This window comes from Acanthopagrus latus, chromosome 16, assembly GCF_904848185.1.
Source record: "Acanthopagrus latus isolate v.2019 chromosome 16, fAcaLat1.1, whole genome shotgun sequence".
Taxonomy (NCBI): domain Eukaryota; kingdom Metazoa; phylum Chordata; class Actinopteri; order Spariformes; family Sparidae; genus Acanthopagrus; species Acanthopagrus latus.
The window spans coordinates 14,551,642-14,571,319 of record NC_051054.1 but is presented as its reverse complement, the minus strand read 5'-3'; the positions used below and the strand labels follow the sequence as shown (position 1 = coordinate 14,571,319).

The following is a 19,678-nucleotide window of genomic DNA, read 5'->3' as shown; positions in this document are numbered from 1 at the left end:
TATTTTCTTTATATTGAGAACAATGTTGGTCTTCTTACTCAGACAACCTCTTGGGCACATTCTGGACCCACCGGTGTGCGCGTTTTAAACCTTTCCTCAAGCCCAAGCCTCCACATTGACATACAGCTTGAAAAGTCAAATTTGAAAGTAAAATGTTAAACACAAGTTTTAAATGTGTCTACCAAAGCTTTTCCATTCTGAGTATCATATAAGGTTTTCTTTTTTAAATTGCCATTTTCAATTACACATTCAAAATTTAAACTTTCTGTGTCAGCATTCTCATTTTAAATTAGCTTTTTAAATTTCACTTTTTTTCAGTTTAATTTCAACCTGATTGTCCAGGTAGTGTAGTAAAAAGCATCTATCCATTTAATTTGATCTCTTAGCATTTTCAATTTGGACTGTGATTTTGACCAAAAATAGCCTCCTGCTCTTCTTCACCCCGTGCCAGGTTTAAAATGTACAAAGGTTGTGCAATCACACTGTTTCACACTATCCAAACATGATGCAAAACAAAAGTGAGATAAGGTCATAAGAATTTAGTCCATCGTTTTTTATTCCCATAAACAAAGGGCCTGCAGTGCAGAGAATCTCAAACATTCATCAGCAAAGATTTTGCCGTTAAAAAAAGAAAAGAAAAAAAGTACCCCCGCTTCAAAGTCATAGGCAAATATTTCACAATATCTACAATGCTAAAAGTCACACTCATGTCATCTAAGCCAGAAACAACCTAAACATAAAACAGAGTAATAGATGCTCATGAAAAGCAAAAACATTAAACAAGAACATAAAACTACACGACAGACTTCCTTCATATTTGTTAATAATGGTCCTGTCTAACGGGACAGCTAACGTGTGATGCTTAAACTACCTTTTACTTCACATAAATATGATATTAGCCATTGGTACTGGTGCTGAGAACACACCCTTCATGAAACATTTTCATAAGCACTTATAACATTTTCACTGGTCTCCTCAGGACATCAGGTCAACATTGCACAACCCAAACAAACATAAACCCTCTTATAAACCTCTTAACACTGTAAAAAGCCAGCTAAAGCACAAGCGAATACTCATCAAATCCCAAGTGGACGCTGTATTGGCTTGGGTGAACCGATGCAGTTTATCCCAACCTGCAGCAACTCCAATCAGATTCTTTGCCTCCGAATAAAAACAAAAAACAAATTGAATCTCTTAGTGGCCGAGACAAACTTTTACTGCCGACTGTGAGAAAAATGTGGGGAGTGAAACTGCATCCAGAGTTCTCCGAGGAGGAGCATGAATATAAATAAAAATACTAATGAGAAGATGAGTCCATTAATGTTTTCTTTTTTGCTTCCGAGTCTAAACGCGAATTTTCCCAAACACTCTGGCAGCACACACTATTAAAAAGAAAAAAGACTAATGAATATGTAAACTCTGAAACAGCAAAAGAATTGCTACACAATTATCAACTGAAAAAAACTGTTGGCTCAGGATACTGACATACTGAAGATAACTAGTTTTACAATAACAAAGGATAGAAACACCACTGATATAATGCTTTAGTTTACTGAGGATTTGGGATAATATGGCTAAAAGGTTGTATTTGTCGGGACTGAAAGGAGGCAACTATGAACTAACTATGCTTTGCTGTACATGTGCTTGAACAGAAGATGCAAAAGGTGGCATAGGAGATTCTGAGGTAAACCCATAAAAGGCTGTGAATGTAAAAGTATAAACGCATTCAGCATATATAACAACATTTTTGTTATATATGGGCTCTCCCAAACATCCAACCAACACTCACATCCACAATAACCCCTGCATGTACTAGAAGAAATGTCAGAATATATCTATTACCTGTTGACTACGCACCTCTCTGGAAACAATCAGAGGCAAAGGGCATGAATAAGGCAGGTTATAAAACAATAACAAAAACATTTTCCCACTCCAGACGAACATATTCTAAACAGTAGGGGTCAACACAAATGTTCTTTCAAGACACAATAAGTTAAAAACATGTATAAACAATAGAAATTACTTCGCTTTTTTAAAAAACCTTTTAATTTCTGAATGAAAAAAAAAGCTTATAGAAATAATATATACTTTCAACCCATCAAAACGTGCAACAATAAAGAAATTCCTTCTCCCTTAACGTCAAATTAAAAAAAAAAGGTAACCAGATGAATACAACCAGACGTATACACACTCCTATGTACAAGTATTGAAATAAAAGAGTGATATTATATATTTACATACACACATCAGTCCCTGATCGATTAAGGCCAAAGTGCTGGAGATGCACGCATCACCCACGTCACAAGTAGGCTGCTGTTGCACTTAAGTGTTCCTCAGTTTGCAAAACGCAAAAAAAAGTAGTTATACAGTAATACTCAAGGCCTTTGCTCTAGTCTTTATATTAACATATAAAACTAAGCTAACTTTAGCATTAAGAAATAAAACTAGCCCAAACCTTACCCTTTTCAGCAGTTCCTGGATTCTTTTTTTTTGTACAAAAGCAAGATATTTATATACATACAGTAGTACAGGAGTTCACATCATTGAGTCCCGGGTTCAGGTCAGCCTTCTTCCTGTAACACCCTCTCATCCTGAGAGAGTATTTAGAGGGAGTCTGGGTAATTCTCTGCCAAAACGCCCACTGTTAAATGCAGATGAATGCAGGGAACAGGTACAGTGGAATGGACAGCTCCCCTTGTACGAGTGGACCCACACAGTGCCAGCGATGGCAGAATCAGAGCATTCCGAAGCCCTCGCTGCCCTCACTGATCGCCAGCTTCAACATCTTGTGCAGCTCCTCGTAGGAGTCGTAGGTCGGGAGGCACAGCTGGTTAAAACTAGAGAGGAAAGAGGACCATGGAGAGTCCGCAAATCTTTAGATACTGATAAACATTTGACGGTACTGAGAATATATGTATAGTGTTTTGTATAAATATATTAGTGTTAACAAATTCAATGAAAATACAGAAACCAACAATGACTTAGTTGTAAGCGTTTCCTGTCCTGACATATCTTAGTCCTCTGTACTATAGAGCTCCATTGTTGTCCACAAGCTATTTAAAACACATCAATAAGTCACACTGTGCACGGGGTGACATGTTGTGTCATTACACAGACACACAGCAATTGTAGTTTATTTTGCGTTAATCCTACATACATTTATTAAATATTTAGTAAAGTATTATGTATATGTATTCCTCTACCTCTGATTAATTTGTTGTCAATGAACACCAGGCACTACAAACTCTACACTACTACTGTGTCCAGGGGCCATACTCTTAAAGGTTCCAAGTAAAAATTACTCCAAGTTACAAAATTTTAAGAAAGTCTTAGAAGAGTGTTTTCTCTGATTTTTTCCTTAGAATTAAGACTAGATCCTTGTAAAGTTATTCACAAAGCATCTTAGCCCTGAAGTGAGAAGGATGACTTTTAAATGCCTTTAGAGTTCCTTAAGCAGAGGAGAAAATGGTGGAAAGAAGAAGAGGGGGGAGAAATATTCTCCAGACACAGATTGATGCTACAGTTTAGAGCATACAGGGATGGAACTCATTAGAGATGCACTCACGTCTCCGACACACTGTAATGCTATAACAGCAGAAATCAGAGTGATCACAAGACTGAGATATGTGGCAACTGTAAACTTTTTTTTTTAAGTAAAATATTCAACAACGAAGTGAGGGCAGACAAAATACAGCTGAGGGTGATAGGTATTCTGGAAAACTAATTCATTTTTCTAAAATTTTTTAGGGCCTCTGATGATTTTATAGACAGTGATACACGGAGATGATAGGAATTGAGGGAGAAAAAATTTGACTAAAGTGGTGGACCAACTGACATTGCCATTCCTAAAACCTCACATCTGTTTTTGCTTCCTACTCACCACGTGTGTGCAGTGGGCAGGGTGCTGTGTGTGGGGGCAGCGATGATCTGGAAGGAGGGGCAAAGGGTGTTGAATCCTCCCGGTGGAAGCTGAGAGGAGCCTGTAGTGAACTGCAACAGGCGAGCCAACTCCTCCTGGGTGAAGCTAGACACCACAGCCCAGAACCACTTCATCACCTGCAGAACAGAAATTCAACATGCTCAGACATTTTTGTCCCTGGCCTGCTGTTAAAAGAAAATGAAAACAGAGAATTTCCATGACATACTTTCTCTCTGAAGTGCCACGATCCTCCGACAATCACAGCATGGGCCTTGAAGTCCTGCACGTTTATATCACCGGTGCCACACATCAACAGCTGAAAAGATTAAACGGAAAAATGTATAATTAGCCAGTGGCATTTTAAAGATCAACAGGATTTCATTATAAACATCACACATACCTCCAACTCATTCTCATCAAATATGGCTAGCAGGTTTTCTGGAACCAGTTCGTTCAAACCTGCAATTAATCAGGAAATGACTCTAATTACATGACCATTACCGGAGAACTCAAACGAGAGAAAACTGGCAAAACATTTCAGACTGCAGCTGTGCTGGTTTCCTCACCTTTCAGGAAGTGTTCCACCTCATCTCTCACCTGGCTGGCCAGTCTGTACTGGGCCAGCAGGTTGAGATAATGCATCTTGTTTTCATTGGTAACAGCAATCTGAGCTCCCCCTGATATCAGCTCCACCACCTGCAAGAAAACATGTGGCAGGATGTTAATGTTGGACAAATTACATAAGGAGAATGAAACAGTTTACAAATCTCTTGCTGTGTTGGTCTCAAAGACCAGTACAGGCAAGATGGCAGAGGCGGGATTAGAACATGAGTTCAGTAAGAGTTCAGAAACTTTGCTGACCTGAAAAATCTAACTGTACAGGTCTGATGCTTCAAAACAACAGCAATGTATTGGTCGGGATTGATGTATCAATTCAGCAATCACAGTCTAATTTGATTGATGCCAAGTGAACTGCAATCAGTATCATCATCTTAAAGAAACATCTTTATTTTCAAAATCCCCTGGCACGTCCGTATCACCTGGATCATCTAAGTGCTGCTCCTTACCAAACATTCAATCAGTGTCAGTACCAGGCAGGTAAAGGCAAGTAGATAAGAATAAGACAATGAGGATATTTACTCCCTTCTTATAAATAAATCATCAGTGTGGAAATATTTTGGATCAAGGAGAGAAGACAGCTCAAACAAGACATCTCAGCATTGCGCTCTCACTGTAGTAGTATTAACTACTCTGTTTCAACAACGTTGTCAATTCAGGTGCGGTGTGTTCAATTGTGCTCTGTCGCACACAAAACCATGAAAAGGAAGTATAAATAATACATGTAATTTGTTAAGCTTGAGTAAAGGAACTGTGATGAACTGGTACCCAGGGTGTACCCCGTCATCGCCCAGTGTCAGCTGGGATCAGCTCAGGATGGATGAATGGAGTAAAGGAAGTCTGCTAGTCTCAAGGCAAATTTATGCCAAATCGTTTCATGGCCAAATCGTTTCATGGCAGACTTTATGATACTGGAGAATACTGTATCACTGAATATACACAATATTGTATAATGATGAGACCTGTGATCGTGACTTACACCCCTACTGACAGGTGTGTGTTTGGTTGACGTGTATTTGTATGCATTAGTAGAAATGTTTGGGAAATTAGGCAATATGTCTCTAATTAATAAGAAGTGGGTTGAACTCTATTTCAACATGAGAGGTCACACAGCCATTATTTTATGACTGAGAAACAAAGTTTAAAAAGAGCCAAGAATACCATACTCTACTCATCCACCTTTATGTAAACTCACCACTCCCCCTCTTAAAGAAAAACGAGTAGCTTGCCAAACAACCAATATGGTTCCTTTTGCTTGGTTTATTGCTCCTATCTCATCTGAAATTACATCAGGGATAAAAAGGTTCCATTCCAAAGTGTTGCCTCACCTTCTCCAGCTGTCCTGACTTGCTATACTTCTCCTCGGCAAACACCAGGTCCATTTCGCTCACATCATTGTTTAGGATGAAGCAGACTTTAGTTTTGTAGAACTCCTGGTCGTCCGTCTCAAAGTACTGCGCGTGGAAGACAATACGAAAACATAAGAAAATGAAGCTCTTAAATAAACATGGCACTTAATCTTTTCGATGGAGGGATAAAAACATGATTGAGTCGGCTTTAGTTCTCTGCTTTGAAATCTTAGGAAGTTGGATAAATGGCAAAACATGCTGGCTTGTTCTCTACGAATTAAATAAAGCCAAGAAACACGTCAGGTTTCTTGGCTTTACGATTAAAGTTTCAAGTGATGAGACAGACCAGCTGACAGCAGAAGGTAAACAATCAAAACCTGTACTGTGTTCCATACCTTGTAGTTCATCCTGAGGCCAATAATCTGGGCCAAGAAGGACCGTGTAAAGCGAGCTCGGACCAGCTGTTTGTAGGCCCCACCCAGCGCCGACTCATACAGGCACTTCCCTACGATACGACCCGCAAACTCATACATCTTCAGACGCAGGTGGGCTGGGCGTTCAGCGTTTGGGTGCACCTGGAAAATGAAGATGAAGGCTTTGTTTTAGTTTTTTTTAACTGCGGCCAAAAGGAGATTTTGAATGTGGTCTATGTGGTAATAAAGAATATCATACGAGGCCCTGGTTGTTGTCGCTGAAGCGGGTGAACAGCTGGTTGGAGGTGTCAAAGAGCGTCTTACAAATCAACTCAAACCACTCCCTGCGAGGCCCACCCCAGTCCAGAGCTGTAGGGAAATGACAAAGGCTTTAGCGGTGTGGTCACCTTAACAAAAAACTGGGTCTGTAACTCTCTATTAGGAAATGAGGCCTTTTTGTTGTTATGTAAACTGCTAGCAACAACCGAAACGTTTAGAAATTTTAACCAAAAAGAGGAAGAAGAACTGCTCCTTTAAGACTGTACCTCACTCAGTTATATTCAAATGTTTTGCTTACCTTCCTCATCCTGAAACACGACCTCAAAGTTCTTACTCCAGTCTGACACAGAGAAGTTCCTAGTAGCCTTCAGGGACTAAGCAACAGCAGGAGAGAAAGATAAATGAGAGTTTAATTCACTGGAGCCACATGACTGACTGATAAATGAAAGAGTTCAATTCACTGGAGCCACATGACTGATTACATGCCTATGTGTTTTATAATGCAATGCTTATGACAGCTTTATGAAGCAGCACTCACTGAATCTAGAATGCAGTGTCGTGTGATTTTTAGGCAGGTCTTGGTGCGAGGTCTCTTAGAGTGGATGTGCCTGAGTTCACGTTGAAAGAAGTTCACCTTGTCTTGGAAGGTTTCAGAGCCACCTATGGACAATGTCATCAAATTACTGCTGCAGTGCACATCAAAGGCAGTGTTTACTAAGTGCAGCTTGGTGCAACAGTGGTAAAATTAGACTGAGACAAACCAATGTTCTTGTGCAGGAAGCGAATGAAGGTGGCAGCCATGATGTTCCTGTCTTTGCAGCTGAGCTCCACTGGAGGCTGTATCCCATCATCCACCACGAGAGTTAGGTACTTGTGAACCGGGTCAGGACCATAGTAAGTGAACTATGAGGAGAGCAGGAGATTATAGTGAGCTTGTCAAACCAAATCCAAGCGGGCTTTTTCTATTTCTTTCTTTGAAATCAGGACTGCTTACCTTTGTTCCTGGACATACTCGAAAGGTGAAAAGGCGCCACGGAATAATTTTCAGGTAGAACTCCTTCACGGATAGTTGCTGTTTGACATAAAAGTCCAAGTCGTGTTGCATTAGTGCTGACTTCAACCCTCTCAGATACATAATGTACTTTATTACAGTGCTACTTACCTTTGGCGATATGTAACAGTAGACCTTTTTTGGTTTCTTAACCTTCTCAGGTTGTCCCTCCACAGGAGAGTCATGCTCATCCTCCTCTTCTCCCATGGAGGGCCTCCTCTGGGGAGCTAGCAAAGAGGAGGCTGGTAACTGCCACGAGGAACTGCTGTAGTTCCCACTGCTGTAAAGGTATGCCTCAAAGTAGATACTTATGCCGGGAGTGGAAACATTCTTCTCCACACAGGCCTTCTCATTCTCTGTAATATGTAATAAGAATATGAGTTATAGGCTTTGAAAACACATGCTTAAGGAACAAAAGTAAATCTCTTCAATGCACCCAAACGTAATTAGAAAAGTGCACTGCATTCCTGGAGCCTCATTACAGACATTTTGGCTAGTCCTTTATCTTAGGCTTCAAACATAGTAAAGGAAACCTACCTTCCTATTACTGAAGCAATAACAAGTCTAATAACTCAGGTTTCTATCCTATCCTATCTCAGACCTCACATCTTTTTTTCCAACAGCCTTAAATTGATGATAGCTGATCAAACAGGCTAACAACAGTGTTAGTTTCTCCAACCGTTATCGTTTCAGTAGCTTTTCAAGGAGAATATGTCAGGATGTTTTGAAACTTCTTTTCAGTTAGGATGGTTCTGTGGCAGCTAAAATCCTATCCTAATTTAAGGTATGTAATTAGGAAACATGTTTCTGTAATACTAAAAATTCTAAATCTCATCCTACACTCAGACAGGATATCATTTCAGACCTTGGAAGTCTCTGTAATGAGGCCTCTGGGCCAAATTATTTTATAGTATTTTATTTCTCTTCAGAATGGAAAGACTGCTCACCATTGAGAACAATAATGTCAAATTCCCCGTTGCTGAGCGGCTGGTCTTTGTAGGAGATGCGGGCCCTGAAACAGCCTGTCCTCCTTAGGGTCAATCTCAGCATCACTTGACACTGCTGCTTGTTGAGTGAAACTGACTTACTGTAGTACCCCTCCAGATTATCATCGTCCACTGTGCCCAGCTGGAAGAACAGGAAAACTAAAATGAATCCCAGCTCAGATCTTTGGAACAGACCAGTAAGAATCTATTCTCATATACTTTGAAGTTAATGATTGTGCAATTGAGAACATAAGAGGGAGGAGAAATGCTGGCTTTCATTTTTACATTTGTAATCAAGACATCAACGTCAGTATAATGGATAATAGGGGGGGTGATGCCTTACAGAGTGCACATGGACGCTGTAGTTGGCTTCATCTGTGAGAGACGTGGAGTTACTGGTAGGGTTTCCATATTCGTCCCGAGGCTCAATCTGCAAAGTGTGCTGCTGGCCATTTGTTAGCACCAGGGTAGAGAAATGGTAGGCGATCTTGGTTTTGGATGGGACAACTGTACCTGAAATTAACAAAAGAGCACAAGAATACTCAATCGACACTTTCAAATTTCTAATTAAACATATCAAAACATGGGTTTGATACATGACAGACACAGTAGTAATACCTGGCTGGAATATCTTGTAGTAAGGGCTATATGCCACATTGAGGCCACCTAGCTTGACGGCAACCTCATAGCGTCCGGCCTTGCGCACTGTGAAGGCCACTTTGACTACGTTGGACTCTGGTTCTTGCAGAACTTCCTGTGTAACAGGGATGTCCAGAGCCAGTTCAATGTGAGTGATGTTGACCCTCAGTCCAACAGGCCGATGCGCTGGGAAAGGCTGGCCATTCTTGTAAAACAGCTGAGAAGACAAAAAGACAAATTTAATATAAGTCATTACAGAAAATACAAAAATCCATTCTACACTGATGACCTTGGTTTTGAAACCCAATATACCTGGACCCTGAAACTCATAGTCTGCCCCACTTCCTGCGGCTCCTTCCAATCCCAAGACACCTTGCAGGAACGTGGGTCCAGGTAGTTTCCCCGGACATAGTCATAGATGCTGCGGTCACCGCGTCGCCCTGGATCCTCATTCTGCAGGAAGCTGACCACCCTCGCTGCAAGCTCGCAGAGGAACTTGATGGTAAAGACAAACGCTATGATGGAAACAGTAATTCCACCTGCCACAAAAAGGGAAGAAACACAGGAGAAAACTTGTTGGCAGGTGTTTGCAATGAAGACAAGATATTTATTAGCTTTTTTTTTGTTAGTTGATTCACTACTAAAATGAAGATTTCAGTTTGACAAAGATTTATGAGACCAACATTTTGTAACAGTAAAAAACAGTACTATAACATCATCAGTTTATGCTTCCATGAACAGTATGAATGAGTCGCCTAGTAGCACCCACAGAACCACCCGTATCAGTCCAAACTCCAATCACAGCAACAACACAGGACTCACCAATAACGTAAAACATGAGGTCCCTTATCAAGAAGCACAGCGCCACAGTACAGCCAAATATGAGAGCTCCCGCTGAAAAGACAAAAGGACAATGCAACAATGAATAATTAAGATGAAGACAATACACACTTAAATGTCTTGTCAAATGAAACAACAACAAACAAGGTGTGAATTAAGTGACCAGTTGTGAGCTTTTGTAAGGAAGTAGAAAACTACACTCTGGGCAAGAATACTACTATTATAAGGGTACTGTGTGTATAATAAAAAGGTAATACGGTTGTGATTTAGGAATGCCATTATATTGCCCTACATTTTCCCTTAATAGGACTGAACACTGTGTTTTCATGAGAGAGGAAAAGACAGAAAAGCAAACAGATGTTGGGCTGTACATTGAGATGAAGCAATACTGAGATTAGTGTTCTCCAACACTTCACTTGAGCTACACTCAAATGATGTGTGACTCTTGTTGCAACACCATTTATGAAAACACTTAGCAGCACGTAGCAACAGTGCAATCCATCTCATGTTTATGTCTCATATCAAAATGCCTCCTGAAATTTTGCAGCTGTGGAACGCGACCAAAACTACAACAATTCGAAGGCAAGAAAATGATCTCACCAATTGACCACTTCTCATTCAGACGCCTCTCAGCAAGGCTGTGCACCAGCCGGATCTCGTAGTCCTGGTCACGACTCCCCCTGGACGTCTGAAGGATTTTGATGCCAGTAGACAACCTTATGTAGTCTTCGTAGTAGTAGCCCCAGGCAGCTAGAGACAGCTGCAGTTGACTGTCAAACTGTGACAAGTCATCAAGATTCATACAACCCAAGGTCTTCAGTCTGTTTTGGGAAACAAAAGTGAAAGTGGGTGCAGTTAGATTAAGTACAGGTGTGGCAGCAATGCCTAACTACTTTCCAAGTAGAGCCTTTAGAGATACAACCCCATCATGACTGTTCAGTGTTGTTCGACACCAACTGAGCAAATACTGCTGACTGAACTGCTAACAGGGTGTCCCACACACAAAACAAACACTGTTTTTTTGTGAAACTCTGCAAGAGTAACCCGGATCTTATCAGCTTAACTCTTTAGTTATGTCAACTGGAAGGGTTAGGTGGTATGACACACAGAGTTCTCCCTCCAATGACTTTTTCTAATGTTTCAATGTTCATAGTACATATATGTAGCACCATACAGAGGTCTAGATAAACGCGGCAGATTATTGGTTTCAACCAATAAAACCAAAACAGAATCTCTAACAGTAATGCTACCATTGTAGCACTGTGTCTTTGTCTGGCAACACTAGGAAAGGGCTTGTGTGGCAAATTCCCTTTCATAGTGTAATGGCCACACAATATTATTGTAATAATTACTGAAATAAGATGAAGATCTTTTAGCTGTAGTAACATATACTTTTATTATATTTTTAATATTTTTTTTTCATTTAATAGCATTTAACAAAAATTTGACAAAAGTCAGTTTATTTTTTATGGAAAAATAAACACATTACTTTACTTACTGTCATTTTATCCTACAACAATGCATTTTTAAACAAAGCTCATGTATCTGACAGTGTTTCCTTTTACTGTTTTACTGCAAAATATGAATTAATGAGCATGCTGCTGCATAAAGTATATAGTGTGTGGCATGCTGATTTTCTACCTTGTGTATGAGATCAATTACTGTGATTAACTTCCCCACTTATAGTATAATATTTTTAGCATTCAGATTCATGTAAAATCTTCTTCTGTAAGTCATTGAATCAAAGCTCTCCCAGAATCATTGAGAAAAAAAAGGTATAAAGTCCAGTGAATAAAGATGTTAGCAGCGGTGGTGTGACAGCCTCGACCTTCAGAAAGATGACACTGTGCCCCATTATGAATGTCGGACAGTTTTGCTTATTAACATGACAAACAACTATGGTTATGTGTTTGAGACAAACAACTGACCTTTAGAAACATTACAATTGACTTTCCTTCCACTGAGGCAAGGCAAACAGGCAACATTTTGATAAAGCGACAACTACTTATCTTGGCCAGTGGTGATTGCATCAAGCACCCAACACACATGCACACAAACAACTGCATTGCTGCAGGGTCTCACAATAACAGTCTCTTACAAATACTTTCTACTGCAGTGACCCTCTGAAACACTGCAGCCTCCACAGCTCAGTGTCAGCAAACTCAGCTAACCACGCATGCAGAGGGTGCCCTCAAGTGGACGTATACAAATAAAGCTTGTGTGAACCAGCATTAAACATGACTGAAAACACATAGCCGCTTCAAAACTCATTCAAGTAACAACTTTTCTGGGAAAAACCTACATTTTATGATACGCCAACAAGAAATTCTTCCCAAAAAGGAAAGCTACAAATGACCGCATGCCAGATTGGTGTAGATGGTAGAGTTAAGACCTTTCATTGCTTACGCATGGTAATAGTGCTCCAGGTTCTGGGAGCAAAGCCACTCCTGGAAGGCAAAGTCTCTGAGCAGCTGGATGTGGGCCTCTGCAATCTCCCTCCAGCGCTGCTGTTCCTTCACCACCTCTTCCAGACGACTCAGTACACTCAGACTCAGTTCCTCCAGCGTCTGTACATCTGGATGACACATGAACAGCTCAGAAAAATCCCCAATCACATAACTTTCCAACAAATCAACATCAGTAATGCTCGAACACCGGCTTAAATACTCATCAAAGTCTATCATAATGAGCATTTAAGCCTGTGCTGATTGTCTGTGCATGCCAGAGGCATCTCATAAGCCTGAATATTTAGTGTTCAAAATCCAAAAAATGACCAGGGTCAAAGCAATAAGCAACACAATCTCCTTGCATTAATCATAGTTCAAGTCCAGTAAAACCTGACACTTATCCCTGGTATTTCTGCTAAAGCTGAAAAGTGCTGGATAAAATCTCATATCTCATATCTCTTTGTGAAACCATCCTAACCAGAAAGTTCCAAGCAATTAGAACTTTCCTTGCAGGTCACTGAATCTACACCTGCTTACTTCACCCTGGATTAGATCATCAACAAAACTTCTAAGCTGCAGTGCTCATGTGAATCTCAAACGGAGATGACTGTAACCCACTGACCTTCGAATAAGTGTCCGTACTGAGAGAGGCTATGTCCTTGGAGCCATTCCTCAATCTGACTTTCTTTTCCTTTCTTCCAGCGCACTTCCCAGAAGAAGATCCACGACACAGAACAGAGGAGGAAGGTCAGGAAGAAGCGGCGGTCCATCAGACCATCTTTCAGCCTTCACTGAGATCCCTCCGTGCTCAAAGGAAAAGTGCCTCTCGCCAGGGGGCTAGTCAAGTCAAGGATCCTACGAGTGAAGAAAAAAACTGCTTAGGCTCAAATCAGCTAGACCAAAAGAGAAAAAAAAATCAGCAGATGCATTCTTCAGAGGAACATTGGTCAATTAAGACTGTTTTTATGATGAGGGCTTCACAACAACCTGCTCTGCCAAGAAAGCATGAATATTTAAGTGTCACCCTGGAGAAGTGTTGGCTGATGGGAGAATAACATTACATGTAATATACGGCACTGAAATATGCATGAAGAACTTGACTAAAGAATGGTCATAAAACTCTAACTAGCGTCTGTTTGGCCAAGACAAGCAACCTGAGTCACAAAAACACAGATCTAAACTACACACTAAAACCCATTCAACAATACCAGTTCAGACGATGCTGGTGGTGGTACTGATAATACCGAGCTGTGTAGAGGTGCTAGCTCAGGTGTCAAAACGTTTCCAAATGTCATCCGCAGCCACTGTCATAAACAACCAGATAGCTAACAAAAAAGGCTATCTAAACAGCCAGTTTTGGTTAAGTTTTATCGGATAGTTGTATTAAAAGACGTTTCAAAAGCCAGAAAACACCGGGAGCAGAGCATTTTAACAAGCTAACTGCAATATCATCACTTCTCGCAGGTCTACTGACACCGTGAGCGCAAGGTAAAGCTGGGGGCTAATGTTAACAACTGTTAGCATGGTACTGACAAGCTTCCAGGATAGCATCAGTTGTATAGCGAACACCGACAGCACAATGCTACCAGCTAGTCAAGTTAGCCAACAATGTAAGCGAAATTTCACAAAGCTCGTCGCAAACCCACGTCGTGTATCGAGACTCGCGTCGCAACGCGCCGAGGGGCGTCTCTTGAAAATTCACGGCCTCACAAAGCAAACCTGAACATGCAAAACTGTCCACAATCTCTGCTATCAAACATTGCATCTACCTTCGTTTGTCAGGCATTAGCTTAGCACCCGGAAAATGCGCAGAAATTGTGTCGCTTGTTGATTGCGTCACCTGTATGCGCATCCATACACGAGGGGAGAAAACCGACTCAGCTGTAGTCTCAACTTTTAAACATGGTATGTACTCTCTAAGTGTGTTTTAGTTACACCACGGCTCTCCCTCTTATTGCTATACCTTGAATTGGACTATTTTGACTATCATTAAGTAGGCGTTGAAGCTTTATTAGCAGGCAAACCACTGAGCTAAATTAACTGCTAACTGTTAGCATAGCGCATCAATGTAAAACAAGCTAACTTGTAACTCACGTTGCAGCTGCTGAATCATCTAAATTTGTGATTAACGTTTGTCATCTCAAAGGTTTTGGTCACAGTAGTTACCAAATTCAATCGGCGGTTGTCAGCCTGAAACGTTGTGACCACAAATGTAGCACTGTAGTTTGATTTCCAGCGTTGAGCTAATGAATTAGGTGTTTACTTCGTAAATAACTGTATAAGTCGTATTGTTATCTAAAGAACAGCTTCAACAATCAGTTTTGTTTATCTGTGATTAAACCTTTAGCTGTTAAAGACGTTGGCTGAATATTTAATGAATAGATTGCTGATGTTGTGATCGATGTGATGTTCTCAAATCCTCCATTAACAGTGTGTAACAATGTCCACTCCTGTGGTAAAATGACATAATAACACTGTTAGTTGTGATAACTTAATTGTAACTAATAACTCTGTGTTTCACTTGTTTGGTTTAGGGGAAGCAGAAAACAAAGAAGTTTGCTGTGATGAAGAGAATGATCAATCTGAAAGATAACAGAATGTGAGTTTTAATAATTGCAATCCATCCTTGGCTTAACCAACTTATTCTTTTAACTCTGTACAGTTTATTAATGAAGCTTATTCTCATGCACAAATTCACCAAAACCAAAGATTGAAACCTGTTTGTGGATCATAAAGGACTCTGATTGTTTATTGTTATAGAAAAGAGAAGGACCGAGCTAAAGCAAAAGAGAAAAAGAAGAAAGATCCCTCAGAGCTTAAGGAAAGAGAGGTGTAAGTTGGACACATTACAGCTTGCATTAAAGGATGAGTGGTGGTAGATGGCTCTTTAATTTCATCTTTTTTTTTTTTGCACAGTCCAAAGCACCCATCATGCCTGTTCTTCCAGTACAACACTCAGCTTGGTCCACCATACCACGTTCTTATCGACACAAATTTCATCAACTTCTCCATCAAGGCCAAATTGGACATCGTTCAGTCTATGATGGACTGCCTCTATGCAAAATGCAAGTTCTGCTGCCACTTATTATTAAAAAACAATACTTGGTGAACATGGAAATAATCTTTTACCCCTGCAATTTTATCCAATCCAGGCATCCCATATATCACAGACTGCGTGATGGCTGAGATTGAGAAGCTTGGAATGAAGTACAGAGTTGCACTAAGGTACAAGCTGCTGAATATGAATTAGCACGTGTCATGAACCTAATCTATGTCTTCTTATCATCATCATCATCATCATCATCATCATCATCATCATCCTCATCCTCATCCTCATCATCATAATTCTTAATTTATTACATTTTTTGTGTGTTTTGTTTTTGCAGGATAGCCAAGGATCCAAGGTTTGAGCGCTTGCCGTGCACACACAAGGGAACATATGCTGATGACTGTTTGGTCCAAAGGGTAACACAGGTAATGTGCTTTTAATGTACAACTGCAGCTATACACACGTGTTATAGAATGTCAAGTGTTCACCTCATGATGAACACTACACTCAATATGTTGAGAGAGAGTTGTTTTCAGCTCATCATTGCAGGAAAAGCACAGTGCACTGTAATTGAATCCATTAGGTCAGCTAATTTAAAGATCCATGTATTGTGCTATAAATAATATTTGCTTTAAGTATATGACATCTCGCATTCAAAATGGCTGCCACTGAAAAGTTCTGTGACATGCATCTGTTGTATGCGCAGTAGCAGTGTGTGAAAATATAAAGATAACATGGTGACAGATAACAATGTAAAGTATGAACTTGCATTATGTCCATTATAGTTGAATTTCTAGGTCTAGAAGCCATGAGGTGTGTTAAATTAGTGTAGATGTACAGACCTGCATTAAAACAAACTGTCCATTTATCAATAAATCTATTAATTTTACTCAGAGGTATCCTCTGAATGAGGCATACATATACAGTTATTCACATTTAGGATGTAATTGCAGTCGTACATACAGAAATGTGACAAGAAACGTGCATAGAATTTTATATTGTATGTAAAAGAGTGCATTACATTTACAAGTAGTTTGTGACTGCATTTTATAGCCTGACCTGCAGCACAGATAATCTGCTTCACGTCCCTTAAATCTGACCAAATTGTCATTCTTCAGCTCTTACTGTGTGTGAAGGTGCACAACTTTGCAGCAAAGTAACTACGTTTCTAATTCATGCTGAAAACAGGTGTTGGCCCCTGAAGTTGTATTGTAAATGTAAAACTGTGATGATTGGGAAACAATGAAAAAAACATTATATGAGATGTTATAAACATGAGTTGGTTCACAAAGAGACTGTACAAGTCAACCGGTAGAGTGAAAGAGATGGCAGTTAGACTATCAAATCATGAATTAAGAATAGCTTGATGAAAGATGCTTGTCAAGATTTGCTCTGTCACAGATTTGGAAAAAAAAAAGATGGACGTAATGATGTCACTTAAAATGCTGTTGAGCTGCTACAGAGTTTGGGTCACCGCCTGCTACAGAACAAGCAATGACATGAACTGCTGCTAGTGCAACAATCAATTAAGATAAGATTTTCCTTTATTGATCCCCCTTGCGAGAAATTCACAGGTAACACAGCAGTACAGAGAGAAATAAGTAGCAAAGAATAAAATAACATTACAGTTACAAACAATTAGAATGAAAATAAACACACAGTAACTGTCCTTGTGAGTACATGACGTGTGCAATATATATAACAAATGTTAAATAAATGACTGTGCAATGTGTAGGTCTCCTGAGATTATAAATAACAACAGAACAAATAACAATCAGTCTTTGTGACATGAAGTGTATAGTTGAGACCTTAATCAGTGGAGAAAGGAGGTGTTGGAATTCATCATTGTGGGTAGATGTATCTCATGTAACTCATGTGTAGTTTTGGCTCTTATTTACATGAAAATATCTCCACAGCACAAGTGTTACATCCTGGCTACTGTGGACAGAGATCTGAAGAGAAGGATCAGGAAGATCCCCGGGGTGCCCATCATGTACATCTCAAACCACAGGTAACACTGCTCCAAAACGTAGCTTTAACTACGTGGCAACTTGTGATGTGTGTGTTTTTTTTCTGTCATAACATGTTAAACGTCATTCTAGAGTAAGTAAAAGCCTCATCAGGAACACAGCTGTACTGATTTGGATTTGTTTTTCCATACAGGTACAATATTGAGCGGATGCCTGACGATTATGGTGCTCCAAGGTTTTAATATCGCTACAAACTGAACCGGACCTGTAAATACACGGACATTTCCTGTTTGATATTGCTTTCCTTTTATATATTTCAAGAATATTGTGAGTGGGTTTTGAAGTCTGATTTAGTCAGGATGGGGAGCATTTGATCTAACTGCAAATCACTTTAAGTTTTGTTATGCTTATGAACCATTTTGCGATGAGAATAAATGAGTTGTTGAAATGCATGTTGTCTTCAGTCTGCAGTTTTTCCAACACCAAATATGTATATAGACATGTTGATGCGCAAAGATAAAAATTTACCACAGCAAACAACCCAGGCAAATAATAGTTTAATATTTTTCATAGTTGTGGCTGTCTTCCTAATTATAACATTTGATTGGTTTATTGTAATAAACTCCTCTGCTGCTGTGGTCTCCCCCGGCTCGCGGGGATGTTGGATGATTGCTGCTCTGCCGTTGCTGGCGTGGTCTTCAGGTGTTCAGCGCAGGAGCTCCTGGACCTCTGCTGCCACCTCACCCCAGGCCCCATCGCTGGGATTGGATCTCTTGGTCTCCTGCGTCGCCACCACTGTGTGCACGGAGCTTCCAGATGCAAGTTTGTTTATACGGACGGTGCTATTCCCTGCAGCGCTACTGTTCCTTCCATGCTGACTGACAGGCGCTCCATTTATTCTTTGTTTTGTTTGTTCCATTTTGTTAAGTGTCCTTCGGTACCCTGAAAGGTGCTATATAAATTAAATGTATAATCTTTATTATTATTAGTAGTAGTAGTAGTATAAATAATAAACAAATTACATCTAAATGGTTTATTAAATCTACTGTGACATGACCAGTGCATGTTGGAATAAATTAACATAACTCCCCAAATAGTAAACATAGTCTTACATAAAGCCTACCTCTGCACAGGACCACATATAAACTACATACTCTACCTTTTAAAGGGGAGAAGAAGACAGTGAGGGAATTCAGACCTGGTATAAATACCCGTTTGATCCGATTACGAGCAGATGTCTTAAAGCCCATCAGTTTACATCTGGTGTTAGCATGTGTCTCATGTGAACACTTTTGACTGGACCTCTCTTTCTTGCTCTATATGCAAGGTAACATGTACATCACTGGGAAGACAGACATAAAGATCTTTGTGTTACATTTGTTGAATTTACAAGAAGACCCAAATAGTTCCGAATGTGTTGTAGACAGTGTTTCACAAAGTTCAGAAAGTTTCTCTGAACTCAACAACTCGCAACAATTCAGCAGTTCTTTAAGGGAGTCTGGGTACTGCTTATGTTGGAGACTGATTACTGTATTTGTAAAATTTGACATGTTTGCTGTCCATAAAATTTTTTCTTTCTTTTATGAAATTAGTGTAAATGGTGATCAGTTGAGACGGTGTGTTCAAACAGCCATAAATGATGGCAGGTTAGATGGACTGTAGACACAGAGCAGACAGGCTGGTGCAGTAATGCTGCGACAAACTGACACTTTGTACAAGGAAATAAACAACTCAATGTTTTGCATTAAATTCCAAATTGAAGGCATGAATTTGCTATAGCCATTTTGCAAATATTAAATTTCACCTCATGCAACAATTCCTAGTTGAGGTTACATCCAACTGTCAGCTGAACCACAATCAGACACTGCATCTAAAATTGGCAGGTTCAAGCATCCAAATGAAAATCAGACAGAATGTGATCATTTCTGCCTGTTGTTGTGGCTTCTTTTTTTTCAGCTGAGGATGTTATTGGTCCAATGTGGCCCAAGACAAAAGAACTGTGGTCACATGCGGCCCAGACCACCTTGGAATGTGGTCGAAGGGATCAGATCTCAAATGTGTCCTCATCTGTACTGTAGATCTCTCAACTTGTGATCAGATCACTTCGGACACATGATG

The 19,678-nt window shown here is 40.0% G+C and overlaps 2 protein-coding genes across 5 annotated transcripts; one reads left to right on the top strand and one right to left on the bottom strand.

Moving 5' to 3' along the window:
* Window positions 1–538: 538 nt before the first annotated feature.
* arel1 (apoptosis resistant E3 ubiquitin protein ligase 1) lies at window positions 539–14,392 on the bottom strand. Of its 4 annotated transcripts, none has more exons than XM_037071704.1 (22): window positions 14,311–14,392; window positions 13,164–13,396; window positions 12,501–12,669; window positions 10,695–10,915; window positions 10,077–10,148; window positions 9,567–9,793; window positions 9,234–9,471; window positions 8,959–9,128; window positions 8,577–8,757; window positions 7,741–7,985; window positions 7,573–7,650; window positions 7,340–7,481; window positions 7,117–7,238; window positions 6,877–6,952; window positions 6,559–6,668; window positions 6,282–6,461; window positions 5,866–5,991; window positions 4,486–4,615; window positions 4,320–4,378; window positions 4,146–4,235; window positions 3,881–4,056; window positions 539–2,837 (listed from the first exon to the last, which is right to left on the bottom strand). In XM_037071704.1, the coding sequence occupies exons 2-22, from the start codon at window positions 13,309–13,311 to the stop codon at window positions 2,735–2,737; spliced, it is 3,063 nt and encodes a 1,020-aa protein (XP_036927599.1). In that variant the 5' UTR covers window positions 13,312–13,396; window positions 14,311–14,392; the 3' UTR covers window positions 539–2,734. The 4 variants fall into 4 exon arrangements, with proteins under 4 accessions (XP_036927599.1, XP_036927598.1, XP_036927600.1 ...); XM_037071703.1 differs by having other exon boundaries at window positions 14,188–14,325; XM_037071705.1 differs by lacking the exon at window positions 14,311–14,392 and adding an exon at window positions 13,750–14,116.
* fcf1 (FCF1 rRNA-processing protein) lies at window positions 14,310–18,012 on the top strand. The gene is made up of 8 exons (XM_037071707.1): window positions 14,310–14,446; window positions 15,076–15,140; window positions 15,302–15,373; window positions 15,458–15,606; window positions 15,694–15,766; window positions 15,928–16,015; window positions 17,507–17,601; window positions 17,754–18,012. Exons 1-8 carry the CDS (start codon window positions 14,444–14,446, stop codon window positions 17,800–17,802), a joined length of 594 nt encoding a protein of 197 aa, XP_036927602.1. The 5' UTR covers window positions 14,310–14,443; the 3' UTR covers window positions 17,803–18,012.
* The last annotated feature ends 1,666 nt before the right edge of the window (window positions 18,013–19,678 follow it).

What these genes read in the sequence shown, in the direction of transcription:
- arel1 (XM_037071704.1), bottom strand. Translation starts at nt 13,311, where the DNA reads ATGGACCGCCGCTTCTTCCTGACCTTCCTCCTCTGTTCTGTGTCGTGG. An exon ending in CTGGAGCACTATTACCATGC is followed by an intron (nt 10,916 to 12,500) that starts GTAAGCAATGAA and finishes TTCCCAAAACAG; the next exon opens with ACTGAAGACCTTGGGTTGTA. An exon ending in CTATGAGTTTCAGGGTCCAG is followed by an intron (nt 9,472 to 9,566) that starts GTATATTGGGTT and finishes TTGTCTTCTCAG; the next exon opens with CTGTTTTACAAGAATGGCCA.
- fcf1 (XM_037071707.1), top strand. An exon ending in AAGTACAGAGTTGCACTAAG is followed by an intron (nt 15,767 to 15,927) that starts GTACAAGCTGCT and finishes TTGTTTTTGCAG; the next exon opens with GATAGCCAAGGATCCAAGGT. An exon ending in TGGTCCAAAGGGTAACACAG is followed by an intron (nt 16,016 to 17,506) that starts GTAATGTGCTTT and finishes ATATCTCCACAG; the next exon opens with CACAAGTGTTACATCCTGGC.